This window comes from Brassica rapa, chromosome A10 (assembly GCF_000309985.2).
Source record: "Brassica rapa cultivar Chiifu-401-42 chromosome A10, CAAS_Brap_v3.01, whole genome shotgun sequence".
Lineage (NCBI taxonomy): Eukaryota > Viridiplantae > Streptophyta > Magnoliopsida > Brassicales > Brassicaceae > Brassica > Brassica rapa.
Window position 1 is genome coordinate 8,005,147 of NC_024804.2, and position 10,714 is coordinate 8,015,860.

At 35.5% G+C, this 10,714-nt stretch overlaps 2 protein-coding genes across 3 annotated transcripts; both read right to left on the bottom strand.

Moving 5' to 3' along the window:
• Positions 1–3,155: 3,155 nt before the first annotated feature.
• LOC103844376 (probable LRR receptor-like serine/threonine-protein kinase At3g47570) lies at positions 3,156–7,552 on the bottom strand. The gene is made up of 2 exons (XM_009121174.3): positions 3,833–7,552; positions 3,156–3,744 (listed from the first exon to the last, which is right to left on the bottom strand). The coding sequence occupies exons 1-2, from the start codon at positions 6,495–6,497 to the stop codon at positions 3,383–3,385; spliced, it is 3,027 nt and encodes a 1,008-aa protein (XP_009119422.1). The 5' UTR covers positions 6,498–7,552; the 3' UTR covers positions 3,156–3,382.
• Positions 7,553–7,783: 231 nt separating this feature from the next.
• LOC103844377 (zinc finger A20 and AN1 domain-containing stress-associated protein 7-like) lies at positions 7,784–9,035 on the bottom strand. Of its 2 annotated transcripts, none has more exons than XM_033282269.1 (2): positions 9,016–9,035; positions 7,784–8,553 (listed from the first exon to the last, which is right to left on the bottom strand). In XM_033282269.1, exon 2 carries the CDS (start codon positions 8,523–8,525, stop codon positions 8,010–8,012), a length of 516 nt encoding a protein of 171 aa, XP_033138160.1. In that variant the 5' UTR covers positions 8,526–8,553; positions 9,016–9,035; the 3' UTR covers positions 7,784–8,009. The 2 variants fall into 2 exon arrangements, with proteins under 2 accessions (XP_033138160.1, XP_033138159.1); XM_033282268.1 differs by lacking the exon at positions 9,016–9,035 and adding an exon at positions 8,787–8,974.
• Positions 9,036–10,714: the final 1,679 nt, after the last annotated feature.

Here is a 10,714-nt window from a genome sequence, read left to right on the forward strand (position 1 = left end):
ACCAGAAGTTGGATATTACACACCGACACTAAATCAACTCGACAAGCAAGAACAAAAGAGAAAACAAAGGTTTGGATACAAAGATTGGATACCTCTTATTAGATTTCGACCAGGTTTATAAAGGGAGAGACTTGTACATGCACAAGCTCTCGAAAATGCAAGAGGAGTAAAGACATGCTCTTCTCGAAAATACAACAAAAACTAGAGTTTTCGAAAATGAAGAAAAACATAACATAAACTTATAAATAAAAACAACATAAGATAGATAATGATATTCTTGGACCAAGATCAACAACGAAGTGATGTGAAGTAACTTGTGGCCTCGTTAAAAACCGTCCTTTGGAAAACCCAGTGGGACAAAACCAAAAGTTAGGAAAAGAGCACACACAAGCTACTTGCTTAGTTGTTGATCAGCTTGAATTTGGAATGTCTTTGATGGGGATTGAGGTATAAAGATGATAGTGCTTCCATCTCGAACAATGAATTCTTCTTGTTGCATCCACAGCTACAAGCTCTTCATGATCAGGTTCATGATTCCATTCCTTTGTGCTATCCAGAATCACATAAGGATGGATGTCGATCGATGTTCGGGTACAAGTGTCACTCCGCGGTAGCTCACAGGTATCGGTCGACGGATCTGAGTTGTTTTCTATCGATGCGGTGCATCTCTCTTTGCAGATTGGGCGTTCTAAGCGTGCATGATCTAAGAATAGCAGCTATTTTTCCTTCTTGCTTCTGGTACTGCTGGGCATGCACCTGAAAGAGATCAAGAATTTTTTTATGAGAAAATCAATTACAAGAAAATAACCTCGACTACATCTAATGGCGATTAAAACTCACCGACAACGGCGCCAAATTTGATATCACACAAATTACCCTCGAGAAGTAACTTTTACTTTCTCCAATAAGATGTTTAGCCGTAGTACTTAGATATCGTATCCACAAGGATGCACACAATAGATCCTAATCAGTTGTGATTAAGCTAGGTAAATTTATGAAAACAGTAAATAAGCAAGGTGAACAAGGTATTTGTTCAAGTGATTGATTGAGGTTGTAAACAATAATGAGAAAGCATTAAATCTAGGGTTTTAGGTAATCATGATTATAGTGATATAGAATACTTGGGTTGTCAATCCTAGAACTCGAATTCTTATGAGAAAGTATTCCAGCCTTCACTGTGAATCAATCATATTGACTAAGTCCAATATCTCAGTTGTCGCTTGTTGATACAGGTCAAATGTCGATAGATGTTTCCTTAGGCAAGCATTAACGAGTTGATCGATAATTTCACCAGTCTTAACTAAATCGGATGTCACTTGTTTCTCGCAATTCTAGATCAAAGGAATCTATTCTAGTGTAGAACCTATCGTGGTAGTTGCCACAATCCTAAAATCAGGGTTCTAATTAGCTACTCTATAACATAAGCATTACAAGCAATTCCTTGAATGATATTTATTACCTTAGCAATTCTATAGTTTTGGCTAATCCTTCATAACCCTAATAAACCCTAAAATAACAAGTGAATTTCTCAGACATAATCAAGCAATACATGACCATAATCTGAATAAATTGCATATAATAGAATATGGTATAAAAAACTGGAATTCCAATACAAAGCACTGAATGAGTTTTTGATCTTCTCTCCAACGTACTAAAAACCCTAAATTTTGTAGTATGAAAATAAAAAAGTATGAAAAGCGTGTGTTGCCCAAGACAATGGTAAAGCACATAAAATATGAGGTATAAGTCGGCCAGTGATAGTTTTGTAATTGCTGTGTGACTTGGGCGATAAGTCAGTCAAGACATGCGGCCGGCTTCCCGCGCCTTGCTGCCGATTGACAACAAGTGATAGTTGTCGATCGACGTTTGACTTTAATGTCGACTCTCGGCTGGTTTGAGGGGCAGCTAATAGTTTCTTCTATCTTTATCTACAAAATGCTCTAAAATCACCACATTGCTCTAAAACATATATGAACCTGTTAAGACACTAAAAATGACTCCAAAATATAATAAATAGACACTAAAATACTTATATACCATGACTAAAAACTGGTAAAATCCATGGTATATAACGAACTCACAAAGGCAGTTCGATCTCTTTTTCAAACTCTGTAAACTGAACAACATTCGGCTTGATTCTCAAAAGGATACATAGGCAACTTTTCATAAGATCCACTTCCGAAATCTGTCAAAATATTTTTCCTGTCCTTTTACGTGTTTTGCTAAAACGACCTGCGGCTTGCATAGGTCTTCTCTACATAAGCGGCTATGCTAACAAACTTAGTTAGGTTTTAGTTTTACTGTCAATGTTATTTGATTCCCTTTGTAATATATTTTTCAGATGCTCATACGCAAATTCAAAATAAAGATTTGCTATAAATTCGTTTTGTTGTCTTTTCATATTTTCAGCATTTATTTGATCACTTGTCATTGCCCTCACAAAGAATCAGGATCCTCAAGAAAAATCGAAAATTTATATTTTCCTTCATTTACTAAAGTCGAACAAATTTCGGTTCCCACATGGGATATTAGGAGATATAAGTTTTAGGATTATGTCTTTGGGCTTTTGTTACATACCCATTACCGTATGTTATTAAGGCTTTGTATAAATAGAAAAAAAAGACAGAAATAGTAAAGAGAATTTCCTGATCTTTACTCACGAGCCTTATCAAAGATTTCACGGACATTCGTTTCATTCCTTCAATACCACATAGTGGGAAGCTCATGACCGTTTGTAGCTCTCTCTTGACACTTTCAAAACATTCAATGTCATCCTAAAAGACATTAGGAACCTTCAAAACGGAAAATTTTGGACTGAAATTACAAGTATTGATCTTGTTCTATGTGCAGCAATGTCAAACATGAAATAAGGTGGAAACTTGGAAGAGATTTTTGAGAAGAAATTGAGAACCTTGTATTGAGGAGAGCAAGAGACTTAGTCGACCTCCTCTTCTATAGTTCCGGAACCCGCAGTGACGAAAGGTGTGTTGTTTAATTTTGTCCTACTATCATTTCATATTTTGCAGAACAATTGATTTTTTATTTATTTTCCCAGGAGAATGCTTTTATCAACGTGACATAGTTCAGAAGCACCATAACAAGATTACTTGATAAACAGGGAAAAATCTGAAGTTTGTATTCTAAAACTGAGAAACTCCAAATACTCCAAATATAACTGGATTAAAAAGAACATTGAGGACTTATTATGAAGTTTGTAACACAACATTCGTCTATTGTCTGCACATAACACAAGCATTCATTAACAAAATGCCGCATGTTTCATAGAATAAAAACTGAAATTGTGAAAGATGATAACGTAAAGGCCTCAAATTAAGCCCCTTAAAAATGGGTGGCGAAGTTTGTAGAAAAAGTCATATACACCTCAGTGTCTGACTGTTCTTCTTTCTTTAAAGAATCTCTCTCTGATTGAGACTAATTCTTTTGCGGCTTCGCTCATTGCCAAGCGGTTCATTGGGGATTCTTCCCCACACATGAGTCCAACATTCAAAACCAAAGTCAAGCACTCAGCAGCAGGGAAACCGACTCTGAGACCATTGTGAAGAATTGATTTATCTACAATATCCAATATCCTTTCTTGCAAGGCTGATTTGGTGTAGCTGAGTAAGGTAACGTTTCCCCCAAATAACTCATTTACAGGTCGCTTTCCAGTGAACATTTCCAAAAGGAGTACCCCAAAGCTATACACATCACCATGTATTGATGGCTGCGCTCCCATCCCATATTCTGCACAATAATTCACAAAAAAGAAAACTGGATTAAAAAAACTAAAATAGTTTTCTTCATTTAAAATTTGCATGTGTATTAGTTTTACCCGGGGCAGAATAACCGATGGTCCCTCTAACGCCAGCTGAGCTTAGTTGGTTGAGGAAAGACTCCTGGTCAAATTTGAGGAGAAGACGAGCTAGGCCAAAGTCGCTAACATGGGCAGTCAAATCATCATCTAGAAGGATGTTGCTTGGCTTGAGATCGCAATGAGCTATAGGTTCATGGCAATGAACATGAAGATAGTCCAAAACAGAAGCCAAGTCTATGGCAATGTTGAGCCTTTCAAGAAGTGTCAAGGTTCTTGAGGGCCGACGAATCTCTTCGACTTCCTCTGGGTGAAGCCACATATCCAAGCTTCCATTCGGCATGAACTCATATATGAGAGCTTTAAACTCGTTTCCTTGGAAATCAATACTTGAACAAGCTGTCAACAGTTTTACAAGATTACGATGTCTTATATCCTTGAGAGATTGACATTCTGCAATAAAACTCTTCAATGCTCCATGTCTCTGCATGTTTAGAACTTTTACGGCAACAACCTTGTTCTCCGTCGGAAGCAATGCCTTAAACACTGTACCGAAACTGCCTGACCCAACCATATTGCTTAAAGAGAAGCAATCTGTTGCATTTCGAATATCACCATAACTTATGTTCTCATGGAAGACGTCTAAGGTTGGATTATCGCTCTGATTGTTCTTCTTTCTTTTTCTTAACCGAATCAAAGACACTGTAGCTATGGACAATAGGAAAAGGAAAAATATGCATACGCTAATTCCAATTGCAACTTTCTTTAAACGGGATGAATTCCTTGACTCCGTTGGTGGTTCTTGTGGGAGGCATGGCTTTAGTTGAAATTCTGTGATCCCTCCACATAGATCATTGTTTCCAAATACAGAAACCATAGTAGAATTCTGAAATATTCCTTCTGTGGGCACGCTTCCCACGAATCTGTTGACAGATAGATTAAGATACTGCAACTTGGAAAAATTTGAAAGATATTCAGGTATACGTCCAGATAGATTGTTGTTTGACAAATCAATTTTTTGAAGACCCAGCAACCCTTTTATATCTGGAATACCTCCATCAAAATGATTTCCTTCCAGAGAAAGAATTACCATTGTGAGACATTTTCCCATAGTTTGTGGGAGTTTCCCTGATAATTTATTATAGGCAACAGAAAGTGTATAAAGATTTTCTAGCTGTCCAATATCTTCTGGCAGAGAGCCGCTCAAGGAATTCCAAGACATGTCTAGGGTAATAAGGGGCCGAACTTTCAAAATTTCCCGAGGTATTGTTCCATTTAACTTATTAGAGTCAATATATAGCTGTAGCAAATTGCTACATTTACCTATACTTGGTGGAACAACTCCTTCAAAGCTATTGTTAGACAAAATAAGCGTTTCTAACATAGTGATGTTGCCAAGAAAACCTGGTATCTCTCCTGATAATCTATTCGAAAATAGATTTAAAACCCTCAAATTTAAAAGCTTCCCAAGAGAGGTAGGGAGTGGTCCAATCAACATACATTGATCCAACAAAAGTGTTTGCAGGCTTATTAGATTCCCAATGTCATGAGGAATTCTTCCAGAAACAAGGGTTCCTCCAAAGTCAAAAGTTGTGAGTTCGGCTGACAGATTTACAATGGAAATAGGAAAGTCACCTCCAAGCTTATTCCCACCAATTCTTAACTCCTTTAGTTGGGTGCAGTTAGTCAAAGAACTGATAAATTCAAGATCTCCAGAAGAGTATCTTCCCAAAGAATTAGACTGAAGAGTTAACCGTTTCAAATTTGGTATTTCTCCAAAGGTAGCAGGAATGCTTCCTGTCAGATTGTTCTCATGCAGTCCCAAGGCATGAAGAGTCGAGATATTGGAAAGTGTTGCTGGAATGGATCCCGTGAGATCATTCCCTCCGACATTTAACAATCTAAGATTTGGAAGCAGAATTCCAAAATCAGATCTCAGGCAACCTGAGAAATGATTATTCGCGAGACTTAAAGCCCCAAGTGAGGACAGATTGTAGATAGCTGGAGGAAAAACACCTGAGAAATTGTTTATTTGGAGAAGAAGACTCGTTATTTGAGTCAGTTTAGCTACATCACTCGGAATTTCTCCTTCTAAATTGTTCTCTGATAATGAAATGTCTTCTAGAGATGTCAAGTTTCCTAGAGATGCAGGGAGCTTTCCTCTTAGATTGTTTAAAAAAACCTTTAAATGAACTAGCTTCGTTAACGACCCTACTTCTGAAGAAAGACCTCCTCCAAGATCATTTCTATCTAAACGAAGCTTCCATAATCGAGAGCAATTGTACAAACCAATTGGAATTTCTCCTCCCAGAAAATTTAACCCCATATCCAAGTATTCAAGTCTAAACAACTTTTCCACCTCTTGAGGAATACTACCACCAAAAGAGTTACCATAGAGATCAAGTGATATGAGAAACGAAAGATTACCAATTGATGGTGATATCACTCCCCCTAATAACAATTTTCCCAGGTGAAGATGAGTGACTCTCTTGTGCTTGCGGCCACATGATACGCCCTTCCAATCACAGAGTGGGAATGAGTGATTCCATGAGGACAAGACAAGTTTTTTGTCTTCAGAAACTCGAGACTTGAATTCGATCAAGGCTTGCCTATCAGTTTCAGCGTTAAACCCATGTGCTGCGAGAGGCACGAGAGAAATAAAAGTAAGAAAGATAAACAATTTCATGCTTCTCAAAGTTTTTTTTTAATGGTTTTTTTTTGTTAACAGCCTGCGCTTATAAAATTTTGCAGACAACTGATTATAATGGGCGAAGCAATTGGAAATTTCATTTCACATTGTGGTCCTAATACTGTGATGCTTTCTGGGAATGACTGATTATTGCGGTCTAGACTCATGCTATCCAAGTCAATAAGTCATATGCGTTAAAACATGTTGATTATAAGGGGCCATGTTTCATTTCCACATTGTGGTCCTAATAATGTGATACTTTTTGGGAATGACATGGATTATTGCCGTCTAGACACATGCTATCCAAGTCAGGGGAGTTATATCATCTGAATGCCCCTTCTGAATGGAGATAAGAGTTTTTTCGTTAAGACTTTAAATTATAAGTCACTAGGGCCGGTCCGCCCTACGGGCGGGATGACAATTTAAAAATAATTTAAATATAGAATAAATATTTTTGATATTTGTTTAATATTTGTTTTTATTTTAAAATGTTTTGTTCTATATTAGTATAAATTATTATTTTATTAATTGTTTTTCTTTATTCAGTTTTATTCCCATTACAATTAAATAAATTTTACCTTATGATTGTTTATTTGAAGTTTTATTCTGATTTTATTATAATGGTGTAGAATTGTTGATTTATTTGTTTAATTTTAAGTTACCTAGTTTAATTCATTCTCTTACATTATTTTATATTGTTCTCTTATTCGACTATATAACAATATATTTTAATTTTACACAGTTGTGGATCTATGTTTATAGTTTTTCTTAGAATTCATGACATAAATATTTAAAATATATTCTACATTTATTTAGTTAGAATAACTTAACATATCTCTTTTAATCTATTATGTATTACTATTTGGTTATATTTTCTTCTATTTTTAATTTTCTAATCTTGAGCTATAAAATGATGGAATCATTTTGATAAGCTTTACATTTTTTATTTGCATTTGATAAAATGTGTAGACACAATAACAGAAAAAATCGTTTTTGTTCTTAATCTGAAGTGTATGTATTTTAGATGATATTATATATTGTGTGCTAAAATAATTTCACATTGATGGATTTTTTAGTTAGATTGTAATTAAACTATTGATTAAAAAGAAGTTTTGGGTTATTAAACATTTTATTAATAATTTTTGTTAATAGAATAAGATGATAAAGAATATAGAGTGTTTAATGAATTTTTTAAAACTATTGATCATCTGGAACATTTAGGTTACTTCAATGTAGTGTTTAGAGCTTTTTAACACTAAGGAGCTTATATGCAAATAAATATATAGAAATTATAACAATAATATGTAACATTTCTCAAAAAAGAAAACAATAATCTGTAGCAACAGATATAAAAAAGAGTCAATGTGGTACTGGTATCTCCTCCCTCTTGTACAAACAACACCATAGTAATATAAGAATATATTGATTATAATTAACTGATAGATAGAGATCTTACGAAATATGGAGACCCCCAAATTACTTTATAAAAAGAAAAGGTTTGTTTTTTTTTCATATCCTTACGACTTTATCCGCCTTGATCACATGATTGGCCTTTGCGATTACATCACGTCCAACTTCTTTGAAATTGAAGCTACACTCGTGCTTCTCTGGGCACCTATGGCTTCTGCAGAACGTGCTACCGCATTTCCACTTAAACCCCATAACCCCAGCCTTCTTGTTACAGCTGAAACACCTGTTAGTCCGTGCAGGTTTCGATGGCTCTGCCTCCTCCTGTCCCGTGGCTATAGGAGCTGATGACGGCTCAGCGGTTACAACAACAGAGGCTGGTTCGGTTTCAAGAGGCTGTTTTTGCTCTGGTGTGATAATGAGACTGCAAGATGGAAGCTTAAGTGAGTTCTTGACAGCAGATTTTGCTACAGCGGTTAGATATTCCTCGGCTCGGAGAATTCTGTAGCATTTGGAACAGAGGTTCATGTTGGAAGACACAAAGAAACCGCATCTATTGTCGCAGAGTTCTGGCTCAGTTGGTGGGAAGCTTGTGCTGTTGTTTTGCTCAGAGTTCATTGTTGTTCCTTTCTTCTTCTTCTCAAATCTGTTAAACAAACAAAAAATTTATATACTGACAGTAACAGAAGAAAGGTTTTTTTTAAAGGTTGTCGTTTCAGAAAATTAATAAGATGAAAATCTTTGCATTAATTTGATTCAACCCACCTACGAAATTGAATCAATTGAATTAAACCCATATTCGGTATAATCAATATGCCTCAATTCGATTCAACAAACCTAGCTTCAAATAATCAAATTGATTCATTTCGATTTAAAAACCTAGCTTCAAATAAGATCTATCATTGTGTAGATTCAATGATCGTCACAGGAGGGAGGTTGCGACAGGTTCCAATGATCATCACAAGAGGGAGTCGAACCGCGACGGAGGAGTTACAACAGCGCCGATTTAATGGCTAAGAGGAAAGCAAAATTAGCAATTTTCTCTTGATTTTTTGAGAAGATTATGTTGAAGAGGATTGGATATATGATTTTGTGGGAGATAATGTACCTTTAAATCGGCGAGGAATACAATTTTGGTAACAAACATCAACAAAACCGAAGCCCAATACCAATGTGGAAACTCAAGCCCAACACGAAGTATCAAAATCCATTACCGATACGCTTAAGTGATACGGTGCGTTTCACAGAAGTCGGACACGTGTCAGTCCGTCAGAAAGCGAGTTTCCAGCTGGACAGCCTAGGAGTGAGGCAAACAATTTTATATATATATATATATATATATATATATATATATATATAGATTTGGATGGTTCATCTATATGAGTATTATACATTTAGCCTTAATTTTTAAAATTAGCCAGCTGAACCAAATTGAATTATCTGGATGGAGATTGTTCTGTCAAAATGGTATAATGTTTATTATACCCTTGATATAATTCACAAATTACAAACCTAAATTTAATATCATTTTGTTACTCACGAAAAATAAAAAAAACCGCAAAATGCATTTTCCGGCCAAATTCGAAAAACACATTTTCTGCCAAAACCGCAAAACGCATTTTCCCACCAAAATCGCAAAACGCATTTTCCCACAAAAACAGACTTTCCCGCAAAAAGAAAATTTCCCGTCAAGACAGCAAAAACGCATTTTCCCGCCAAAACTGCAAAACACATATTTTCGCCAAAAACGCAAAAACGAAAAAAACGCATTTTGCTGCCAAAACTGCAAATAAATATTTTTTCGTCAAAACCGCAAAAATGCATTTACCAGCTAAAATTACAAAAACGCATTTTACTGTAAAAAAACACGCAAACACATTTCCTCGTAAAAACACACAAACACATTTTCCCGCCAAAACCGTAAAAACGCATTATCTTTCCAAAACCTCAAAACGCATTTTATCGCCAAAATTGCAATTCTCCGCCAAAACCGCAAAAAAAAACATTTTTCCGTATAAATTCCAAAAACACTTCTTCTCGCCAAGACCACAAAAACACATTTTCACTAGTGTTTGCTAGTGGCGAAGCTATATAAAATTTGGGTGGGGGCAGTTGTTGCTATTCCTTGGCATAAAAACAACCAAAAACTGACCCGGAAACTGAACAAACAAAAACAAACCCGAAACCAAAGTTCAAAAATAACTGACAGGTTCGTGTATTTCTACAACAAAAAAAAACGAAACCGAACCGTCTGAGAGGTGCTTTAGCAACTCGACTGAAAGGAGACGACCAGTAACCGAATGGGTATCCGAATATCCGAATATCCGAAATACAATTGATATACCTTAAAATATTAATTATATTTAGTATTTAAAATAGCAAATATTTTTAACATAATACGTATACACCAAACTATCCGAAACTATCAAAATACTAGAATATTTTTATACCCAAAATATTTTAAATTATCCAAATTATCTTAAAGAACCAAACTACCTCAATAATTTAATCTAAAATATTATTATTTATTTGAAATCCGATTTATATCCGAAAACCTCCAAAAACTGTTTTTTGCCCAGAATTATACAAAATTAACCAAAAAAACCGGAACCGAAGAATAACTGCATTGGAACCAAAACTTTATCGGATATTAGCCGGTTCTTATAATTGTTACCCAAAACCGTAAGAACCGAACTGGACCCGAACCAAATTTCATTGATAACTGAACGGTTCTATATCTCTAGAACCGAAATACTGAAAACCGAATGAACCAAATTGGAGCCGAACTGAAAACCAAACGTCCAAGC